This window comes from Myripristis murdjan, chromosome 11 (genome assembly GCF_902150065.1).
Source record: "Myripristis murdjan chromosome 11, fMyrMur1.1, whole genome shotgun sequence".
In the NCBI taxonomy this organism is placed as follows: domain Eukaryota; kingdom Metazoa; phylum Chordata; class Actinopteri; order Holocentriformes; family Holocentridae; genus Myripristis; species Myripristis murdjan.
In genome coordinates this window covers 472,393-493,112 of record NC_043990.1, presented here as the reverse complement: position 1 = coordinate 493,112, position 20,720 = coordinate 472,393, and the positions used below count along the sequence as shown (strand labels likewise).

The window sequence follows — 20,720 nt, the reverse complement described above, 5'->3', positions numbered from 1 at the left end:
TTTTTTTTTTACATTTTACATACATTTGGCCTAAAAATGCTGTAAATGTACTTCAGTCTAAAAATAATAGAAATATTATTTCTATATTTATTTATAAGTATGTATAGGTTTATATCTATTTTAATATTGTGTTTATGTTATTTTTACACTGCATATTTCCAGCGACTCTTCTAGTGAAAAAAAATGTTTTCACTGACTTGAACAAAGAGCTGCAGCCTTATTTTTCCCACCCGCATTCTGTGAAGACCCGCCCCCTCCTCTGCCTCTGATTGGCTGAACGCAACCTCAACCTGGCCCTTAACCAACCAAACCAACCGAGGCAGAGAAGACCAGCCAATCAGAAGCAGAGAAAGGACCAGCCAATCAGAGGCAGAATAGGGCGGAATGCGGGTGGGCGGAATAAGACGCGAGCGGAGCCTCAAAGCGGATATGATTCATGTGATTATTGTCACGGATAAATATTATATTCATTGCAGGAAGTGAAGAGATAGAAAGCCTTCCTTTATTCGCTTTTATTAATGATTTGATTATCTGATCACTGATAAAGAGCTGCAGCTGAGCAGAGAGACAGGTCTGAGCAGAGAGACAGGTCTGAGCAGAGAGACAGGCCTCTCATCCCGCCTCCCGTTTCTTGTGGATTTTTGTTGCCTTTTGTTTCATCTACAACTGAAATCCCGCACATATCAGTTTGTCTTTATTTGTCTTCAGCTGATTATCTTGAAGAGTGTGACGTATTAGTGTCGGTGTCCTCCAGAGTTTTGTGTTCAGCTCCGCCTCTCTGTCGTCACGCTGCTCGACCCCGGAAGCGGAAGCACGCGGCTCGTGTAGTTGGTGGCAGCGGCCGGCAGGCGGAGGGGCAGATGCGGGACGTGCGGGACGTGCGGGAGCTGAGGTCGCTGGTCCAGCAGCGACTGGCTGCGGCTGCTGAGGAGATATTTGGGCTGTTTGAAAGAACGATAGCAGAGTACGAGGAGGAGAACCGCCGACAGCGCCGCCTGCTGGACGCTGTGCGGCGCACACACACCGCAGGTACACACACACACGTCGGTTCACTAGATTTGTGTGGACATTGCATTAACATACTCTCCCTAATCTGAGCCATAACCAGTTTATATGTGATCGTAATCCTGACCCGGGCGTGGAGCCGCGTGCCACCACGTGAGTCACCGCTTAGCTCCTCCCCCCCTCTGGGTCTGACTCAGACTCAGACTCAGACTCAGACTCAGACTCAGACTCAGAGTCAGACTCAGACTCAGAGTCAGAATGCCTTTGTTGTCATTGCAGAGGGAAATGCAGCGAGCTGTGCAGGGCTGCATGTGTTTCAGTGGCCAGTTTAAAGACAACATCAAAGAAACATTAAGGACATTCATCCTGCTGAAGGTAAATAAACAGGGTGAGGTAGTTGTACTGTAAAGACAAGAACACAATATATATTGCACCAATAAACTATAAAATGCACCAATAAAATATATATTGCACATAAAATATGTGAAGCACTAATAAAATATATATTGCACTGTTTTTATATTCAGTTGCTCTGATTGAGAAGTCTGATGAGGTAAAGGTTTTTGTGTGTTGCTCTGTGATTTGATTTGATGGGACCTCAGGAGGGGCTGTGCTGACATCCAGCCTGTTGGTTTGGGTAAACACGTGTGTGTTTCTCAGCCGGGACGATGTGTGTGCAGGATGGGATGTAGGACAATCCCGGCTCTGTGTGAGCCTCAAGGCCCTGCTGTTCAAATCCATCCCATTCAGTGTGCTCAGAACACCCCGCAGCTCTGCAGCACTGATGGCTCAAAACTTCATATAGAAAACAGGAAAAGCCCAAAACCAAAGAACCGATACAAGCCAGTAACCAGTAAAACTTAAATAAAAAATAATAATAAAATTTAAAAAAATAATAAAAATATAAATAATAAAAATATACACGCAGAAGTGACTAAAAAACCACCTTGTTTATTAGTTTTTTCCCTGTTAAATCTGTCAGTTTATGTTTGGCATAAGATGCTTTTTTTTGTTCTAAACCAGACCTAAAGCAGCCCCGACCCTAACCTGAAGCCTTTCAGAACCAGATTAAACATTCTCACCTGAGTCTAACCTGCACCAGGTGTGGTGAGCCTGAGGCAGAGCAGCTCCTTCTGATTGGTTCCTCTGATAATAACTTCCTGCCAGCGGTCAGGAGTGTTGTGGCGGCGTCGGGGCTGCAGGGTTCTGGGCTGCAGGGTTCTGGGCTGCAGGGTTCTGGGTTCCACACAGAACCTCAGCACAGGCCCGTTCTCCTGACAAGCCCACAGTGACTCCCCACAACAGGAGCAGCTGCTCTGACAGGCCGGAGGCCCTGATCTGCTGCAGCAGGTAAACACTGGGGGGACCAGGTGAGTCCATGAGGCTGGACCCAGTCTGACAGCTGCTGCCACCCGGTCCCGGCCAGCAGGGGGCGCCATGCGGTTCCACCTTAACAGGGACCCGCTAACGCCTCGAGGCGTGTTGTTCTGCAGGGTTGTGGCGGATGAGACACGGACGAGGGACGACGACGCGACCCGAGTCTCAGATTCTGCTCGTCCTCCGTCTCCAGGTCAAGACGTGTTGCCTTCAGTGTCGTCATGTAAACTCCAGCGCTGTACAGGAGGCTGCCAGGAACAGACGGCAGGTCCAGCAGTTTTCACTCAAATAATACCACTGTGACCGAACCCGACCCGAACATGAACATAATCCACAAAAAACCAACCCCGACTGTCCTGACGAGAGCTGTAGTTTCTCAGTAGCTAAACAAGCACACACACACACACACACACACACACACTTTGACATATTTCTGGTGTGTACGACTGTAACAGCCTGTCGAGTTTTGCATCACTGTCGAGAAACACACACAGGTGTGTTACCCATAAGCCCTTCTGCTCTGTAAATGTGGAGCAAAATCCCTCGTCTGCCTGTTTTTCAGTTTGTAACGTCGAATCTCCAGGGTGGACCATAACGCCTTTTTTTTTTTTTTTTTTTTTTTCTTACAGTAAATCTTTATTTCAAGTCATGAACAGACAAATAAGAAAGTAACATCACTTCCAGACAGATGAAGCATCAAAACAATAAAACATAAAGTCTCGCAAAGTAGAGAAATGCAGCAAAACCAAAACGAGAACAGAAAACAATCAGCAACAAAATGTGTATAAATAAATATTGCACATTTCTATTGTTTTCATAGTTTTTTTTTCTTTTGTAAGGAAGAAACTGCTGATACGTTGTTTCAGTGCCTTCAGAAATATAGTTGTTGTTTTTTTTTGCCAACAAAACTGCGTGTGTTTCCAGCGTCGCCCCAAACCCTGAACGCAGCACAGCTGATCAGAAAAACCTGACTGATCCCCGGGGGAGACAGTCAGCTGCAGCTCACAGCATGAACCACACACACACTCTGCTGTCCTGTGTCCAGCTCACAGCATGAACCACACACACACTCTGCGTCTCCTCCTGCCTTTTATCAGAGTGTATAATGTTCAGTTTGTGTTGACGTTGTGCAGAATGTGTCTCTTTAATTCTGTGTTTGTTACTGAGGTTGTAGTTTGCAGGTCTGCTACTGGACTGCATTACACTGAGAGGGGTTTCTAGTTTTTTGTCCTCCCTATTTATATACATGAGGGGGGGCAGAATAGTGGAAACAGCTGTCAGTAAAGTGCAGTCCAGTCCAACAGCAGCAATATGAGTTCATATTTTATGAAAGTCAGTAAACACAACACGGATGAGTTTACTGACTAACTGGTCACTTATCACAGCTGGCAGCACAACCTTCCTGAGCAGTTTTCACACACAAAATCAACATTTAGAGTTTTTTCCATTCCATTCACGGCCCCTGGCCCGGCTCCAGGGGGGCCCCAGAGTCCCTGCCCTGGGCGAGGCCCCTGGATTTCCACAGGGACTTTTCATTGTTTTGTTCTTTGTAATTTTCTTTTTGTCTGGCCGCTCACAGATTTATTAGAAAATTTGTCAAGACATTACTAGAAAATTATTTTTTTAAATGATCAGATAATTACAGAAAAGAAATTCAGATAGAGCACTTTATTGTTAAACGATAAGAAAATTACCACAAAATTATAAAAATTTCCTCCAAAATAATAAAATATATATATATAACGTGAATTTTTAATTGAGGGTTAAATAAAAGCTTTCCAACAGGCTTCTGTGTTCTAACTGATTCTTTCATTTCTCCTCCGTCCTGTCAGACGGTCCTCGGCCGCTGGTGTGGAAAGAAGAAGTTCCCCCTGAGCAGCAGGAGCAGACCCCCAGTCTGGACCAGGAGGAGCCAGAGCCCCCGCCCATTAAAGAGGAACAGGAGGAGCTGTGGACCAATCAGGAGGCAGAGCAGCTTCAGGATCTCACCACGTTCCCTGTGAAGAGTGAGGATGATGAGGAGGAAGCTCCGCCCTCACAGCCTCATCAGAGCAGCCAGCTCCTCTCCTCACACTCCTCTGAACCTGAGACTGAAGACAGCGATGAGGACTGGAGGGAGACCCGAGAACCTCAGGCGGGTTCCGAATCGCAGAACGAGCTCCCAGAGAACCGAACGAACACCGAGGAGAGCCCCGTGGGCCGCCCTGCGCCAAACTGCGCCAAGGAGAAGGTGTGGGTTTGCGCCGTGTGCGGTAAAGGCCTGAAGCGGAAAGGAGACTTCAACAGACACATGATGAGGCACCGGGGGGAGAAACCGTTCGGCTGCTCCGTCTGCGGCAAGGCGTTTGTGGTCAGGGCGAACATGCTGGACCACATGAGGGTCCACACGGGCCAGAGGCCGTACCGCTGCTCGGTGTGCGGCAGGGGCTTCAGCCTCAACGGGAATCTGCAGAAACACATGCGGACTCACAGCAACGAGAGGCTGTTCGGCTGCAGAGTGTGCGGACGGACGTTCAAGCACAAGAAGACGGCGGTGAAACACATGAAGCTCCTGTCGCACACGGGAGAGGAGCTCTACCTGCCGCCCGCCGCTCAGAGCTGCCCTGCTCATCAGCACGAGGGCAGCAGACCGGAGGAGCCTCACGAGCCCGTCTGTCTCACTCCAACCCGCCCAGGTAACGGAGAGAGACGGAGCCACACCTGAAGGCTGCTCTCACCTCCTGTATGCAGGCTGATGTGAGAGAGACGAAGAAGAAGAAGAACGTGTTACCGCTAGAACAGTGACGTGTTTTTTTGTCAGAGTTATAATTAGAAAAATCTTTCTCCTGCTTATTATGTGCTCTCTGTCCGTCTCTGTATGATTATAGGGGCTCAAATCTAAGAGTCTGAGTGTGTTTGAGAGAGATCGATTAGGCAGCAATCCAACCTTCAAAAAAAAAAAAAAAAAAAAATCCAGAGCTTTTATCTTTTTTATGTCTTTGTGGATTTCTTTAATAAATCGCTCTTCTCGCAGGATTTGAAGTTAAACGGCTGTCTGATCTCTCCGCCGCAGCAGAAACATCATGAGTCCTGATCAAAAAGGCTGATCAATCTTGTTCTGTCTTTCCATCTGTAGTCTGTCCTGTCCTCTGTCCTCTGTCCGTGTGGGACAGCTGGGACGCTCGATTAAAAATGTGTTGTACACTTTTTATGTTTAAAAAGAAATTAAAACAAATCCAAGAGTGAGGTCTGAGAAGTCTGGGACTTGTTTTGTTCAGTCTGAGCCCAGCAGTGAAGGGGTTAATCATCAGATTATAGAGAAGAACGGCAGAGGCGTGGAATGTGTTTTATATGTGCTGTTCCTTTTGGTGACTGAGTTTATGTGCATTTATATGTTCATATTTTATTAAATGTAACAGGACAAAAATATTACCATATATATGTGTGTGTATGCATATCTATATATAGATATAGATATATATATTTGCCTTTCACGTTGAGACTGGAGGTCTTCACTGTTTTTCACTCAAACTTTATTCTTATTCTTCAACAAAACTTCAGAGCAGAACATGATTTAACAAGAGAAAGGCTCTTTATCAAGCATTTATTATTATTATTATTATTATTATTATTATTATTATATTTATTTTGATGATTATAAAAGCTTTGTTGACCTGGGTGTTTCCTGTTGAGATGGCAGCAGTTTGTTCCACACAACAAACAAACCAACATGAAAAACGCTGTGACCCCATGACCCCGTGACCCCGTGACCCACCCGTCACACACCGCCTCAGTGGCCCAATCCCAGTGTCCACCCTCACACACTCACTGACTTTGAGGCGCGCTCCCGCTCAGTCCGTGAGGGCTTAGGGTCCCATTGACAAATCATGAAGTGCGTGAGGGATCTGTCGCGGACTTTTTGAGCCCTTAATGCACCCTTTCCGTAAGTGGGCATCTCTGCAGACTTAGCGTAAGGGAATTACCCATAGTTCATTGCATTGTGATGTATGACATGATTCCCCTGGGGAAACCAGCTGGCGGCCGCGATAAAAGCGAAGTGAAACGAGCGAATTTGTAAACAAAAACATGGAGGGGGCAATCAGCAGTGATACCGCAAAAAGAAGAAGTTCTCATGTGAGTATAATATTTTATATAAGATGGCCTTCAGAAACGAAGGAAATCAGCAGATAGGCAATGCATATTTGTTTTTTTAGCTCTTGGCAAGCTCATCAATGCCTTTTGTGAAATAAAAAGAAAATAAAAATAATTAAATTAAATAAAAAACATAAAATAAAAAGTCCCAAAGCTGCGATTGTGAGAAACATGATGCATCGCTGTTGACAACCAATCAAAGGGCTGTCCCATTCCCTTTTCACTACTTCAGCGCCTTGCAGCCTCACACACTCAGTCACTTCCCAGGTGCAGCTCCTTAAGTCAGTGAGGGCTCAGGGCTCAGGGAGGAGATTGAGATTCAGCAGTGTGAATGCTGCACGCCAGAGGGAAGCAGGAAGCAGGAAGTGAGGGGTTACAGTGTGCAGAGCAGCTACCTCCTGCAGAGCTCCAGACCTCAGGGTTTGTCTCCTCTGGACGTCACTTTGTGTGTCGTGTGCTTCACCTGCCTCGTACACCTCAGCTTCTTCAGGTTGTTCAGTTTTTGGCGGGCCTGTCCCGCTGCCAGCTCTCTCTCTGTGTCTCATAACGTCCTCATGAGGTCAGACGGCGTGGATTAGGCGTTGGACGTTGTCCTCTGTCCACACAGCGAGACCCAGCTGGAGCCTCGGCAGCAGCAGGACGTCCCGTCTGGAGCTGCACAGGAGAGACGCCTCTGGATGGTTTTCTGGTTCAAACAGTCGTCACACTTATTTTCAGCCAATTACAGATTCTGTAATATTGTGACATGGCACAAGTGATGTCCTCTCCTGGGTTTAAAGGCTGCATTACAGTAAAGACAGTTATCTTAAGCTATCTGACTGTAGCTGTTATTATTTGGCTCCACCTGCCTGGTCATCATATCCACTGATGACTGATTAGCAAAAATGTCGTGAGCCAGTATCTTGTGAAAGCAGCAGGAGTCAGCCCTACAGTCTGAAGACATGGACGTGTCCTCCAGCCGTCCCTGAGGCTGCAGCTCTCAGCACAGCGCCGGCTCACAGAGCGTCTCCTAGTTCACTGCGCTGCTCTCTGCGGCACACTTATGTCTTCTGAGGTAAAAATGCTGAATAAAACCTTCGCCGCAAAGCGAGCAGCTGAACGGCTTCTCTCCGGTGTGCGTCCTCCTGTGTCTGACCAGCGTCCCCTGCAGGTTAAAACTTTTGCCACAAACCGAGCAGCTGTACGGTCTCTCCCCCGTGTGGATTCTCACGTGTCTGTTCAAGTCTCCTTTATCGCGGAAGCTTTTTCCACAAACCGAGCAGCTGAACTCTCTCTCCCCCGTGTGGATTTTCATGTGTCTCTTTATGTCGCCGTTATCGCGGAAAAACTTGCCGCATAGTGAGCAGCTGAATCGTCTCTCCCCCGTGTGGGTGATCATGTGTCTTTTGATTTCCGCTTTATGGCGGAAACACTTGCCGCAGACAGAGCAAATAAATTTTTTATGTCCCGTCTGGAGTCTCAGGAATGTCGTCATGTTGCCTTCCTGATGATCTTTCTCCCCGTCGACTGAGCAGCTGAATGCTTTCTCCTCACTGTTCGATCTGTTTCCACCTGCAGGAGCTTCACTCTGCGAGTCTGAACCCGACGCAGGTCCTCTGCTCTCGTTCCAGTCGTCCTCGCTGGTTTCAGTCTCGGGCTCTTCCTCACTTTCAGGCTCACTGCTTGGCTCTAAATCAGCAGCTGGATCTGAGCTCCTGGCTGGTTCCTCTCCATCAGCTTCTGTCTCCATCTGCTCAGAGGAGCTGCTGGCTGGAGGCTCCGCCCCTCTGCTCTCCTCAGTTTGGCTCTGATGAAGCTGTGAGGGCGGAGCTTCCTCCTCATCATCCTCACTCTTCACAGGGAACGTGGTGAGATCTTGAAGCTGCTCTGCCTCCTGATTGGTCCAGAGTTCATTCTCTTCTTCCTCTTTGATGTGCGGGGCTTCCTGGCTCACGTCTTCTTTGCTGGCGATCAGCTGCTGGGCGGCCGACGGTGAAACTGAAACACAAACAAGAAGCCGTTAAAGCAAAAACCTCGCCTCGCCTCCTGGCTCCATGTTCGCTGACAGAAAGTGCAGCTGAGAATTTCATCAGAGGAGCTCTACTGGCAAAACTAACATGCAATAAAATTGCCCTGAGTACTGCTTCTTTGATTTTTATATTTCTTTTGTAAAGTGTCTTTGAGTTCTTTGAAAAGCGCTATATAAATAAAATGTATTATTATTATCATTATTATTATTATGAAATAGTACTGCCAAAGCAGACATCACATATTGGACAAGAAATCTGTATATTCATATCCAGAATCACAGCAAGTACAAAAAAAGCAGCTAAAATCATCTGCGTGCTCCATGAAGTCACTGTGCTGATCTCATTTGAAAAATCACAAAATGCATTTGACTAAAATTTCTGTAGATTTCGTCTCCTCAAACTAACAATCATTCAGATGACTAAAATGTGACTAAAACTGCTATGAATTTTTGTCACAAGACTGATATTAAATCAAAATCAGCTGCCAAATCAACAGTGTTCATCTTTGGAGCGATGATATCAGGCTGATCTGTTGTATGATGAGGTTCATCAGGTCATGTGGGTTTCATGCTCTCATCTTGATGGTGTGCATCTTTACTTGTTATGGAAAGCACTTTGTGACATACAAATAAAGTTTATCATTATCATTATTATTATTATGTTGCTTGTAATTAGAGACATGAAATCAGACACAGGAGAAGAAATCAGTACATAGACCAAATATTTATATAGCAGGCAGAGACAAGAAATCTGAAATCTTGTCTCTCTCCATCCTCAGTTTGGGAAGATTTTTTTTTTTTTTTACACAAAACTTTTTCTGACCTTTTCAATCTCAACCCTGACAAATACCCCAAGTTTAAAAAAACTAACACTGAAACTGATAAAAACTAAACTAAAACTAAGCATTTTCAAAAAATAAACTTACTGAACTAGCAAACTCGCCTTAAAAAACAAATTAAAATAAAAAGCAATGAAAACTACTGAACTATAATAACCTCGTTCTGCACCTGAATCATTTCTATAAGCAAAGTGGAAATGTGTTTGCCTCCTCAGGTTCTCTAATGGAGCGGTTCTCCAGCTTTTTCATCTCCTTGGTGCCCAAGTTGTCTTTCAATAAGCCGCTGAGCCCCTTTCACATGATTTTAATGTGGGACCCTCACATCAGCGCTCAGTGTTAAACGCCCCTGAGGCCCCTGAGGCCTTTAAACACAACAAATCATATGAGCGAGTCTTCACTCTGCTGAGAACCTGGAGACCAAATGTTCTGCGTTTGGTTCAGCAAGAGCTGCACTGTAATTACACTGTAATAAATCACACTGTATACATCGATGCACAGTTTTTGTTTTGTTTTTTTTTTTGGGGGGGGGGGTTGCACATTGTTTTTTGCACATTGGGTACTTAGATTTTAGATCTCGAGTGTCATCTTTTATTCTTTATTTTTTATTATTCTTTTTTTTATTATTCTTTTTTTTTTATTTACTTAATCTTGTACTGCTGATACTGCTGAAAACTGAATTTCCTTCGGGATGAATAAAGTATCTATCTATCTATCTCTATCTAAACCAAATGAGCGCTGCTCTGTGTGTGTGGCTCCAGCCGAGCTGCACAGCGCCCCCTCGTGGCTCCAGCCGAGCTGCACAGCGCCCCCTCGTGGCTCCAGCCGAGCTGCACAGCGCCCCCTCGTGGCTCCTGCAGCGCCTTCAGTCCTGTTCCAGCTGCTGAGGAAACGCGTCCGCAGCCAAAACAACATCCAAGTGTCAGATTTTTGAGCGGAGTCTGGTTCGTCCCGCCGTTCTCTTCCCACAGGACAGAACGGCGGGACGAACACAGCCGTCCCGTCCTCAGCAGCTGTCCCGGGACAGAGACAAACAGCAGGGAGAACAGCAGGGAGCGGCTGAACAACGTTGAATGTTCTCCATCAGCAAAGTGACTGAGGAGGACATGTTTGGGAAGCTAACTGTTAGCCGCTAGCTAGCGAGCAGCAGCAGCAGGCGGACCGGGTCCCTGCTGTTCAGTCCGCGGCTTTAAAGGCAGCAGCTGCTCGGATCATGTGGAGGCGCTGAGCTGGGACTTTAATGAGAGCAGCGGAGGCGGCACAACGGACAAAAACCTGCTACCAACCCGCTTTGTGGATCCGGATCTCCGGCTGAACAACATCTTCCAGCAGTCTGCGTTGGCGCTCAATCTCTTCTTCGTACTCTGTTATTGTTGTCTCCAGCAAACCGAAAATGTCCTCCACCGCCGCGCTCAGCCGCTGGCTGACGAAAGCTCTCAGGACCTGGATGGTGGACATTTTGACCAGAGAAGAGCGAGCAGCGACAGGAACTCTGCACAAACCTCCACCGTCTCTCTTCTTCTCTCCTCTCTTCCTCTTCCGCCGCTCCTCCTGCCCGGGGAGGCGTGACGTCACACCGCCAGCAGGCCCCGCCCCCTCAATTTAAGATATGAAAAATATAATTTGATATAATTTATCCCTTAAAATGCCGTTTTCAGCACTATATTTTCTAAAATTGATTTTGAAATAAACTAGGGGACTTAGATCCGCTTCCCATCTCATGATGTTGGAGAGAGTTTGTGGTTGAGTCGTATCAAAATCATATCAAAGCCAATCAATCAGTCAAATTGGTAATCCAAATCCAAATTGGTGATCCCTCAGAGACCACACAGCACTGACCTGGCTGACCCCCAGCTGAGCGTTTAAGCTCCGCCCCTTACCTGTCTCACCTGAGACAACCCAGGACACAGTCTGCCATTCTTCCACTGGTCACTGGGACAAGACACACACACACACACACACACACACACACACACACACACACACACACACACACACACACACACACATACGCAAACACCAAGAGACAAAAAATAAGATTCATCTAAAGACCAAACCCATGACTTCCACTGAGGAAGGAACTACAGGAGGAATACTGGGAACTCTGGGAATGCTGCCGCTTCAACCTGCTGACTGTGAGTTTTTAAAAAGCCACAACTCAAAATAAGAGAATTTACAGGGAACTTTCTAGAGCAGGGAGTGGAACCACAACTGACTTCCTGTTTGACTGGTCTGGTGAGTTTTTCTCTTCTAAATGTCAGAGGAGGATCTCTGCTGTCCTGTCTGCCAGGACGTCTTCAAAGATCCTGTCCTCCTGTCCTGCAGCCACAGCTTCTGTAGAGCCTGTCTGCAGAGCTGGTGGACAGAGAAACCAACAAAAGACTGTCCAGTTTGTAAGAGAAGATCTTCAAAGAGTGATCCACCTTCTAACTTGGTGTTGAAGAACCTGTGTGAGGCCTTCTTACTGCAGAGAGACCAGAGAGCTTCAGCAGGGCCAGAGCTCCTCTGCAGTCTGCACTCTGAGAAACTCAAGCTCTTCTGTCTGGACCATCAGCAGCCAGTGTGTCTCGTCTGTCGAGACTCAGAAACTCACACCGACCACAGATTCAGACCCGTCAACGAAGCTGCACGAAACCACAAGAAGGAACTCCAGGAATCACTGAAGCCCTTCCAGGAGAAACTGGAGCTCTTTAATAAAGTTAAAGCAAACTGTGATGGAACAGCAGAGCACATTAAGGTCCAGGCCCGACGCACAGAGAGGCAGATTAAGGAGCAGTTTAAGAAGCTTCACCAGTTTCTCCAAGAGGAAGAGGAGGCCAGGATCACTGCTCTGAGGGAGGAAGAGGAGCAGAAGAGTTGGACGATGAAGGAGAAGACGGAGGCTCTGAGCAGAGAGATAGCAGCCCTTTCAGACACAATCAGAGCCATAGAGAAGGAGCTGAGAGCTGAAGACGTCTCATTCCTGCTCAACTACAAGGCTACAGTGGAGAGAGTCCAGCGCCCCCTGCTGGAGGATCCACAGCTGCTCTCAGGAGCTCTGATAGACGAGGCCAAACACCTGGGCAACCTGAGCTTCAGCGTCTGGGACAAGATGAAGGAGGTGGTCTCCTACACTCCTGTGGTTCTGGACCCCAACACTGCTGGTCCAACACTCGTCCTGTCTGAAGATCTGACCAGCGTGAGACGAGGACAGAGACAGAAACTTCCTGACAACCCAGAGAGGTTTAACTTCCGCTGTGCTGTCCTGGGATTTGAGATCTTCATCTCACGGACTCACAGCTGGGACGTGGAGGTGGGAGACAGTCCATACTGGGCGCTGGGCGTGATAGAAGAGCCTGTCCAGAGGAAGCGAGACATTTGGTCGGGTTTATGGGGTATAGTGTTTGATGATCATAAATACTTTGCATTCACTTTACCACATCAAGTCTCTGCTCTCTCAGTGGAGAAGCTCCAGAGGGTCAGAGTTCATCTGGACTGGAACAGAGGACAGCTGACCTTCTCTGATCCTGATACCAACACACACATACACACCTTCACACACACTTTCACTGACAGGATGCTGCCTTATGTTCACACTGCGGGAACCGCAAAGATTTTACCAGGAAAAGTCTCAGTGAGAGTGGAACATCACAGCTAGAGACCGACTGGACCTTCCTGGCTAAATTAAGCATCAATAAAAAACAATATAGACGCTGATGATGATGATGATGATGATGATGATGAAAATGCTCATTTTAAATGTTCTTACATATGAATGTTTTAAATCATTTGATTATTTCGACAGTCTGATGTATGATGAAGACTCAAAGAAAGGAATGGATGAATTGACAACATCCTTAATTCATTTTAGGGAGGCTTGTAGTTTCCAGTTTTTAGCCTTAATTTTTCGTTTTATTTTATTACCTTTTGTTATGTGTTTCAGTTGTTGTACTGACTTTGTCATGTCAGCAAGAAGATACATTAAATAGAAGGGTGTGTGTGGGGGGGTGGGGGGGGGGGGGGGGGGGGGGTCCTGTTGGGTTTATTTTATTTTATTTCTTAGTGGGAAGGTATTCCTTTTGGTTTTTAAATGTAAATAAACAGAATTCCCCTTTCCATGTTGGTGGGTTTCTATGTTAAACTGTATTTCTATGAACTTAACAAGAAATACTCTCAGTTGTGTTTGTATTTAAAATCCCAGTGAATTGATGCTAATGAATACTTTACAACTAGTTTCCTGAAAAATTACAATAAAGAAAGATCACTTAGGAAAATACTTCTGCTGCTTCTTCTTCTTCTTCTACTTCTTCTTTTTTTTTTTTTTTTTTTTGGCCGGTGAACCACCTGTGCTGCCCCCTGCTGGCCGAGCCTCCACCTGTGCTGCCCCCTGCTGGCCGTGTCTCAGGCCTGCAGCTGATCATCTCAGCAGATTCTACAGGAACAAGGAGATCCTGCTGATCTGACCCAGAATCAGCAGATTGTTTTCTTCTGAATCGGCCCAAGTCACAGCAACGTCTCTTCAGAGTCCAGATGCTGAGGAGGAGGTTGGGGTTCTGGACTCAGACCAGCAGGATTTCCTTCAGACTGGATCCACAGGAGGAGGACAAACCGGTTTCACTGTTTTTTTCTCATAAATTCACGAATTTAATCTAAGAAATCTCAGAGTTTCTTCTCAGATTATCGCCCCTCCTCTGGCTCTGTGTTTTAAACTGAAAGGCCGTCGCAGCCTCTCTGCTCGACCCGGAACCGGAAGTAAACAAGTGGCTGCCGATGTGTTTTCTCTGGTCTGCGGGTTAAAGTGTGTGTGTGTGTGTGTGTGTGTGTGTGTGTTCGGGTTAAAGAGTGTGTGTTGGTAAACGTGTGTGTGCGGGTTAAAGTGTGTGTATGTGTGTGTGAGTGTGTGTGTGTGTGAGCGGAGGAAGATGCTGCCGCTGCAGCTGCTGAGGGTGTCGGTCCATGAGCGGATCAGCGCCGCTGCTGCAGACTTTCTGCTGCTGCTGGAAAAAGGCAGAGAAGCGGCTGAGATCCCGGAGCTGAGAGCGCTGCTCACCGAGCGGCTGACGGCGGCCGCGGAGGAGATTGTCGGCCTGTTGGAGAAAACCGTGGCGGAGTACGAAGACAAAGCTGAGCGGGCAGAGCAAGAGATGTGCCGCCAGAGGAAGCTGCTCAACATCCTGCTGAAGCCCCAAGTCAGGCTGCACAGAGCAGGTCAGTCAGCCAGTCAGTCAGTCAGTCAGTCAGTCAGTCAGTCAGGCTGCACAGAGCAGGTCAGTCAGCCAGTCAGTCAGTCAGTCAGTCAGGCTGCACAGAGCAGGTCAGTCAGTCAGTCAGTCAGTCAGTCAGGCTGCACAGAGCAGGTCAGTCAGCCAGTCAGTCAGTCAGTCAGTCAGTCAGTCAGTCAGTCAGTCAGGCTGCACAGAGCAGGTCAGTCAGCCAGTCAGCCAGTCAGTCAGTCAGTCAGTCAGTCAGTCAGGCTGCACAGAGCAGGTCAGTCAGCCAGTCAGTCAGTCAGTCAGTCAGTCAGCCAGTCAGTCAGCCAGTCAGTCAGTCAGCCAGCCAGTCAGTCAGTCAGTCAGTCAGTCAGTCAGTCAGTCAGGCTGCACAGAGCAGGTCAGTCAGTCAGTCAGTCAGTCAGTCAGGCTGCACAGAGCAGGTCAGTCAGTCAGTCAGTCAGTCAGTCAGTCAGTCAGTCAGGCTGCACAGAGCAGGTCAGTCAGTCAGTCAGTCAGTCAGGCTGCACAGAGCAGGTCAGTCAGTCAGTCAGTCAGTCAGGCTGCACAGAGCAGGTCAGTCAGTCAGTCAGTCAGGCTGCACAGAGCAGGTCAGTCAGTCAGTCAGTCAGTCAGTCAGGCTGCACAGAGCAGGTCAGTCAGTCAGTCAGTCAGTCAGTCAGTCAGTCAGTCAGGCTGCACAGAGCAGGTCAGTCAGTCAGTCAGTCAGTCAGGCTGCACAGAGCAGGTCAGTCAGCCAGTCAGTCAGTCAGTCAGTCAGGCTGCACAGAGCAAGTCAGTCAGTCAGTCAGTCAGTCAGTCAGTCAGTCAGGCTGCACAGAGCAGGTCAGTCAGGCCCGGCTGCCCCGGGGCCGCGGGCCGCTCCGGGGCCGCGGGCCGGACCCTGCCGGCTGTTAGCTGGTGTGGTTAGCATGTCGTTAGCCTAGCCTCTCTAAGTGCTAACGCCACTTTTGGTGTTAAATGTGTTTAACAGTGAACTGGGAGAGCAGACCTGCACAGATGCTAACGTAGCATTTGTGATGTCATTGACTTTTCGTCCTGCTCAGTGTCACACTGAGAACAGCACGGGTTCACTTTCGTACATTTTTAAGAAATGCCGTTGCACTTCTCATTGGTGAGGAGTCATTAAAGGAATATTCCACCAATTTGGACAAAGTCTCCTTTCCCCGACTTCCCCAGACTGAGACCAGATGTTGGACACCATTTCCACCTCTGGACCTCCACTGGTTCAGTTGCTATGGGTAGCATTTTCTGTTAGCTTAGCATAAACACTTGAAATCTATGGTAGCCGTTAGCCTGGCTCTGTCAAAGTGGGGGGAAAAATAAAACTTTTCTTGGTTTTAAATGCTGCATTAGATTATAGAAATGCAATTTTCTGTTGTAGCTGTTTTATTTGTCTCCACCTGCCTGGCCATCACATCCTCATCACTGATGATTATTTAGCAAAAACTCTCTTAAATATGTAAATATCTGCTGAGGTCGTTCTTACGGTATCGACATCGCAGTATTTAGTCAAAGATATTGTCATATTTAAGTTTGTGCAGATCACACAGTCCTGGCCTGGGTCAATGACTGAACATGTGTCACTCCACATGGTGCGTTCATGGCGCAGTTGTTGCTTGGGAAAAAAATTGTGTTGGCATCAGGAAGCATTTGCAGACTCCTTCTGTCACAACACCTCTATTATACAGAGTCCTGTTTTGCACTTTGTCTATGATTTAACTCAAAATTGGTGCAAAGTTTCCAAATAAAAGGAAAAAAAATGATAATTTATGATTAGGTACCTTTTTTATTTGTCAACTATGTAATTCAAGATGTAATACGAAATTGGTCCATTCATGTGGTCATTTAATAAAAACTATTTATTCATGTAACTAACAGAAAATGTGCTATATTGTCCTATATATTATTATGGGGTATATATGAGATTTATGTCATATTGCACAGTCCTAAACATCACACTTGTGGTGAAACTACAAATAAAAGTTTACTGCAGCTTCACTTCAAGCAGCCCAGAATGATGCTGTGAGAGATTTACTTCTTCTTGAAGTTTTTGTTTAGGTTTCTTTAAGATGTGGAGCAGCTGAAATGTCGGTGGCTGCAGGAATCAAAACCTCCCAAACTGTTTGGAGAAATCTCAAGTGTAAATCTGTTCGATGACTCTGAAAATGAAATCATAAAGTTTTTAGGAGACCCTGGCACAGCTGCCTTCTTTTTTGAAACCACAATCCTTTATCCTGCTTTTTCATGCCATTTATTCCATGTGATGTCCTGTCTTTTATCTGGATCCTGAGTGTTTGATAGGGGATGTCCAGTGCGAGTATCACGCTGTTTGTAGCGGATTACCAATCAGGGGTCACTGACAACAAAGTGACAGTTCAAAATAAATAAAACTTGAAACCCTCTGATTTTTCCCTCCTCACAGATTCTTTTTCTTTTTTCCTTTCTGTCTGTATTTCAGTTTTCCCTCCAGACGTCCAGCAGCTGTCCGTCAAGACAGAGGAGAGCAGCCTGGACCAGGAGGAGCCAGAGCCCCCACACATTAAAGAGGAAGAGGAGGAGCTCTGGACCAATCAGGAGCAGCTTCAGGATCTCACCACGTTCCCTGTGAAGAGTGAGGATGATGAGGAGGAAGCTCAGCCCTCAGCCAGGAACTCAGATCCAGCTGCTGATTTCCAACCAGCTGCTGAAGGCGAGACGTCAGACTCCTCTGAAGCAGAGACTGAAGACAGTGAGGACGACTGGAAGGAGAGCAGAGAAGCTCCGGCGGGTTCAGACTCACAGGATAAAGTCCAAAGTGATAACAGATGTAATACTGAGGAGAAACCGTTCAGCTGCTCAGTGTGCGGTAAAGCCTTTCAGAAGAAGCCCAACATGCAGAAACACATGAGGCTCCACAGCGCAGAGAAACCGTACAGCTGCAGCGCTCGTGCTAAAACACTGTCTCAGTTGTCCAATATGTACACACACTCCAGACTTAACACGGGAAAGAAACCCTTCAGCTGCACTGTTTGTGGGAGGAGGTTTTACCGATGGGACCAGGTCAGGAGACATCAGTGCGCCGGAGAGGAGGAACCGCACCGCTGCAGCTTCTGTGGGAAGAGATTCAGGCGCAACGCTGACCTGATCAGACACGTGAGAATCCACACGGGGGAGAAACCTTTCAGCTGCTCGGGCTGCAGTAAAAGTTTTAACCAGCGGGGGACGCTGGTCAAACACATGAGGATGCACAGCGGAGAGAAACCGCACAGCTGCAGCTTCTGTGACAAAAAATTCAGCAGCAGCACAGACGTGATCAAACATGTGAGGACCCACACGGGCGAGAGAGAATTCAGCTGCTCGGTTTGTGGCAAATGTTTTCACGACAAAGGGAACCTGAAGAGACACGCGAGGATCCACACCGGGGAGAAACCATACAGCTGCTCCGAGTGCAGCAAGCGCTTCAACCAACACGAGAAACTGGTGGGCCACATGAGGACGCACACGGGGGAGAAGCCGTACAGCTGCAGTGCCTGCGGAAAGAAGTTCAGTCAGTTTTTCAACATGAAGAGACACATGAGAGTGCACGCCGGAGAGGAGGCGCTCAGCTGCAGCTCGTGTGGGAGAGCGTTCTGCCAGCCGGCGCTCCTCCAAGCCCACACGTGTGTCGGGGAGGTGGCAGAGCTGGTGGTGGAGCTGGACGGCTGAGCAGCAGCAGGACAAGAAAGGAAAGACCCTTCAGGATCATCAAGAAGGAAACTCCTCACTGAGGCTGCAGGTGGAGATCAGGGATCGACTCAAGCTGCTACTGATCATCAGAGATCCAACACACCACCAGCCGCCATTTGGAGCGGATATTCATGTGTCGAGAACTTGAAAATTGTCAGAAACTTATAGTTATAAATTATAAATGCCAAGATGAACCTTGCTTTGAATTAACAAATGTTAAATTAACATCATGTTTTTAAAAAATGCAAAAAACAAAAATACTGCCAGAAAATTTGAAAAAAACAAAAGATAAAGTGAATTAGCCAAATTCTCTCTTTCTCTCTCATTCTCACTCACACACACACACACACACACACACACACACACACACACACCTCCAAAGCTTTTAAATCTAGTCAAACTGAAAGTAAAGCTGTGAGTTTGTGTCATTCAGGACAACACGCTGCAACTTCCTGTTTTTTTTTTTTTGTAAAACTAAATGAAATTCAAATCAACTCAAAAGGGAAATAAAATTGTAACCAGATGATGGGAAACGTGTCGCGTCTCTCACGTGGAGAGGCGGAGTCTGACTGGTTTTCACGGCCATTGTGTCAATCAAATCACGGCTGTGTGTACACACACACACACACACACAGCGCTCACACACACAGCGCAGGGTAATTAGCATAGTGTTGCTCATATTGAACTTCATTGGTGAACTGAGGAAATCTCTAGAAATAAATGAGCTTTTATTGTGAAGGTCACCTCACAGCCCCTCCGGTCTGGACCTCACAGCGAACAGGACCAGTGATCATCCTCACTGCATTCACTCTGTGAAGGCTTTAGTTTCTCATGTGTCAGATGAAATGCGCAGAAAGCCCCGGTCTGATGTGTTCACACGGTGCTTGTCCCGTCACACAGACACAGTGTTTGATTAAATTAAAAAAGGAGAGAGAATTTATTTGTAAAGTGACGTTTTATTCCACGTTTGTTTTTTTTCTTTGGTTTTGTTGATTTTAATGAAAACTTTTGAAAAGTAGCTTCTGTCTGTTAGTGCCTACCTTCAATAAACAAATGACTCAACACACTATTACTACTACTACTACTACTATTACTAGTACTACTACGGCTACTGCTGCTAATACTACTACTACTGATGCTGCTTCTACATCTACTACAACTACTACTACTTCTAGTACTACTATTACTACTGCTGCTACTACCTCTACTACAACTAGTAGTAGTACTATTTTTACTACAACGTTTGCTACTTCTATAAATAATACTACTGATAATAAAAACGATGTTTGCCTCGTCTGTCCGGTAGGTGGCGGTAACGCGAAACCTTCGCTGTTTTCCAACCCGCTGTTAAACAGCACCACAGAAGAAGAAGCGGCAAGATGGCGGCCGGGCCGTGCGCTCTCTTGTGTGCAGAGTAAAATGTGCGGGTCGCAGCGCAGCTTCCCCCTGCAGCGGAGCTCCAGGAGACTCTGGACGGACTGATGATCCACCTGGACGGACTGATGATCCACCTGGACGGACTGATGATCCACCTGGACGGACTGATGATCCACCTGGACGGACTGATGATCCACCTGGACGGACTTTGCTTCCTTCGCTGTTTCTCCTGAAGGTTTGGAGCTCAGACTCTCCTCCCGCTGCTCCGCCGAGCTGCTGCGAGTCAGCAGAGGAGAGGAGGAGGAGGAGGAGAGGAGAGGAGAGGAGAGGAGAGGAGAGGAGAGGAGGAGGAGGAGAGGAGAGGAGGAAGAGGAGGAGGAGGAGGAGGAGGAGGAGGAGGAGGAGGAGGAGAGGAGAGGAGAGGAGGAGGAGGAGGAGGAGGAGGAGGAGGAGGTGGAGGTGAAGAGGAGGAGGAGCGTGTGTCTGTTCTGAAGGACAAAGTGTGGACTTGGAAAGTCTCTGTCAGAGGAGATGCGGGACGTGCGGGAGCTGAGGTCGCTGGTCCAGCAGCGACTGGCTGCGGCTGCTGAGGAGATATTTGGGCTGTTTGAAAGAACGATAGCAGAGTACGAGGAGGAGAACCGCCGACAGCGCCGCCTGCTGGACGCTGTGCTCAACCCGGAAGTCAGGCTGCACCCAGCAGGTGGGTCCCGTCCCGCTCCAGTTGCACCGTTTCTCTGCAGTTTCAGTGCAGCTGCGGTCAGAGAGCACAGAGACAGCAAGAGCTCCCACTCTGCTCCAAATGTCTGGTCACATGTCCTCAACAAGCCGCTCCCGGAGGAACATGATGCTGACAATATTAATATTAATGTTATTAGCACTAATGACGTCAGCTCGTCATCCCGTGGGCAGGACTCTGTCACCTGATTTGAACTCAGTCGGTCACATGACCCGCTCTGCACCATCACTGCTGAATGAGCTGCTGCCTGTCTGGTCTTTTATTGTGAAGGAGCTGGCTCTCTGAAGCTCCTGTTGTCACATATTATTGTTGTTGTTCTGTTCGCACTG

At 47.3% G+C, this 20,720-nt stretch overlaps 1 protein-coding gene across 1 annotated transcript; it reads left to right on the top strand.

Moving 5' to 3' along the window:
• Window positions 1-784: 784 nt before the first annotated feature.
• LOC115367842 (uncharacterized) lies at window positions 785-18,803 on the top strand. Its single transcript, XM_030063790.1, has 8 exons — window positions 785-1,029; window positions 4,215-5,081; window positions 8,071-8,268; window positions 10,119-10,278; window positions 10,741-10,922; window positions 12,525-12,814; window positions 14,193-14,544; window positions 17,029-18,803. The coding sequence occupies exons 1-8, from the start codon at window positions 861-863 to the stop codon at window positions 18,252-18,254; spliced, it is 3,444 nt and encodes a 1,147-aa protein (XP_029919650.1). The 5' UTR covers window positions 785-860; the 3' UTR covers window positions 18,255-18,803.
• Window positions 18,804-20,720: the final 1,917 nt, after the last annotated feature.

Bases quoted from the DNA above. Each gene is read 5' to 3' on its own strand.
- LOC115367842 (XM_030063790.1), top strand. From the start codon at position 861: ATGCGGGACGTGCGGGACGTGCGGGAGCTGAGGTCGCTGGTCCAGCAG. The intron at 1,030-4,214 runs GTACACACACAC...CCGTCCTGTCAG, and splicing joins GCGGCGCACACACACCGCAG to ACGGTCCTCGGCCGCTGGTG. The intron at 10,923-12,524 runs GTGACGTCACAC...TCCTGTCTGAAG, and splicing joins CTCCTCCTGCCCGGGGAGGC to ATCTGACCAGCGTGAGACGA.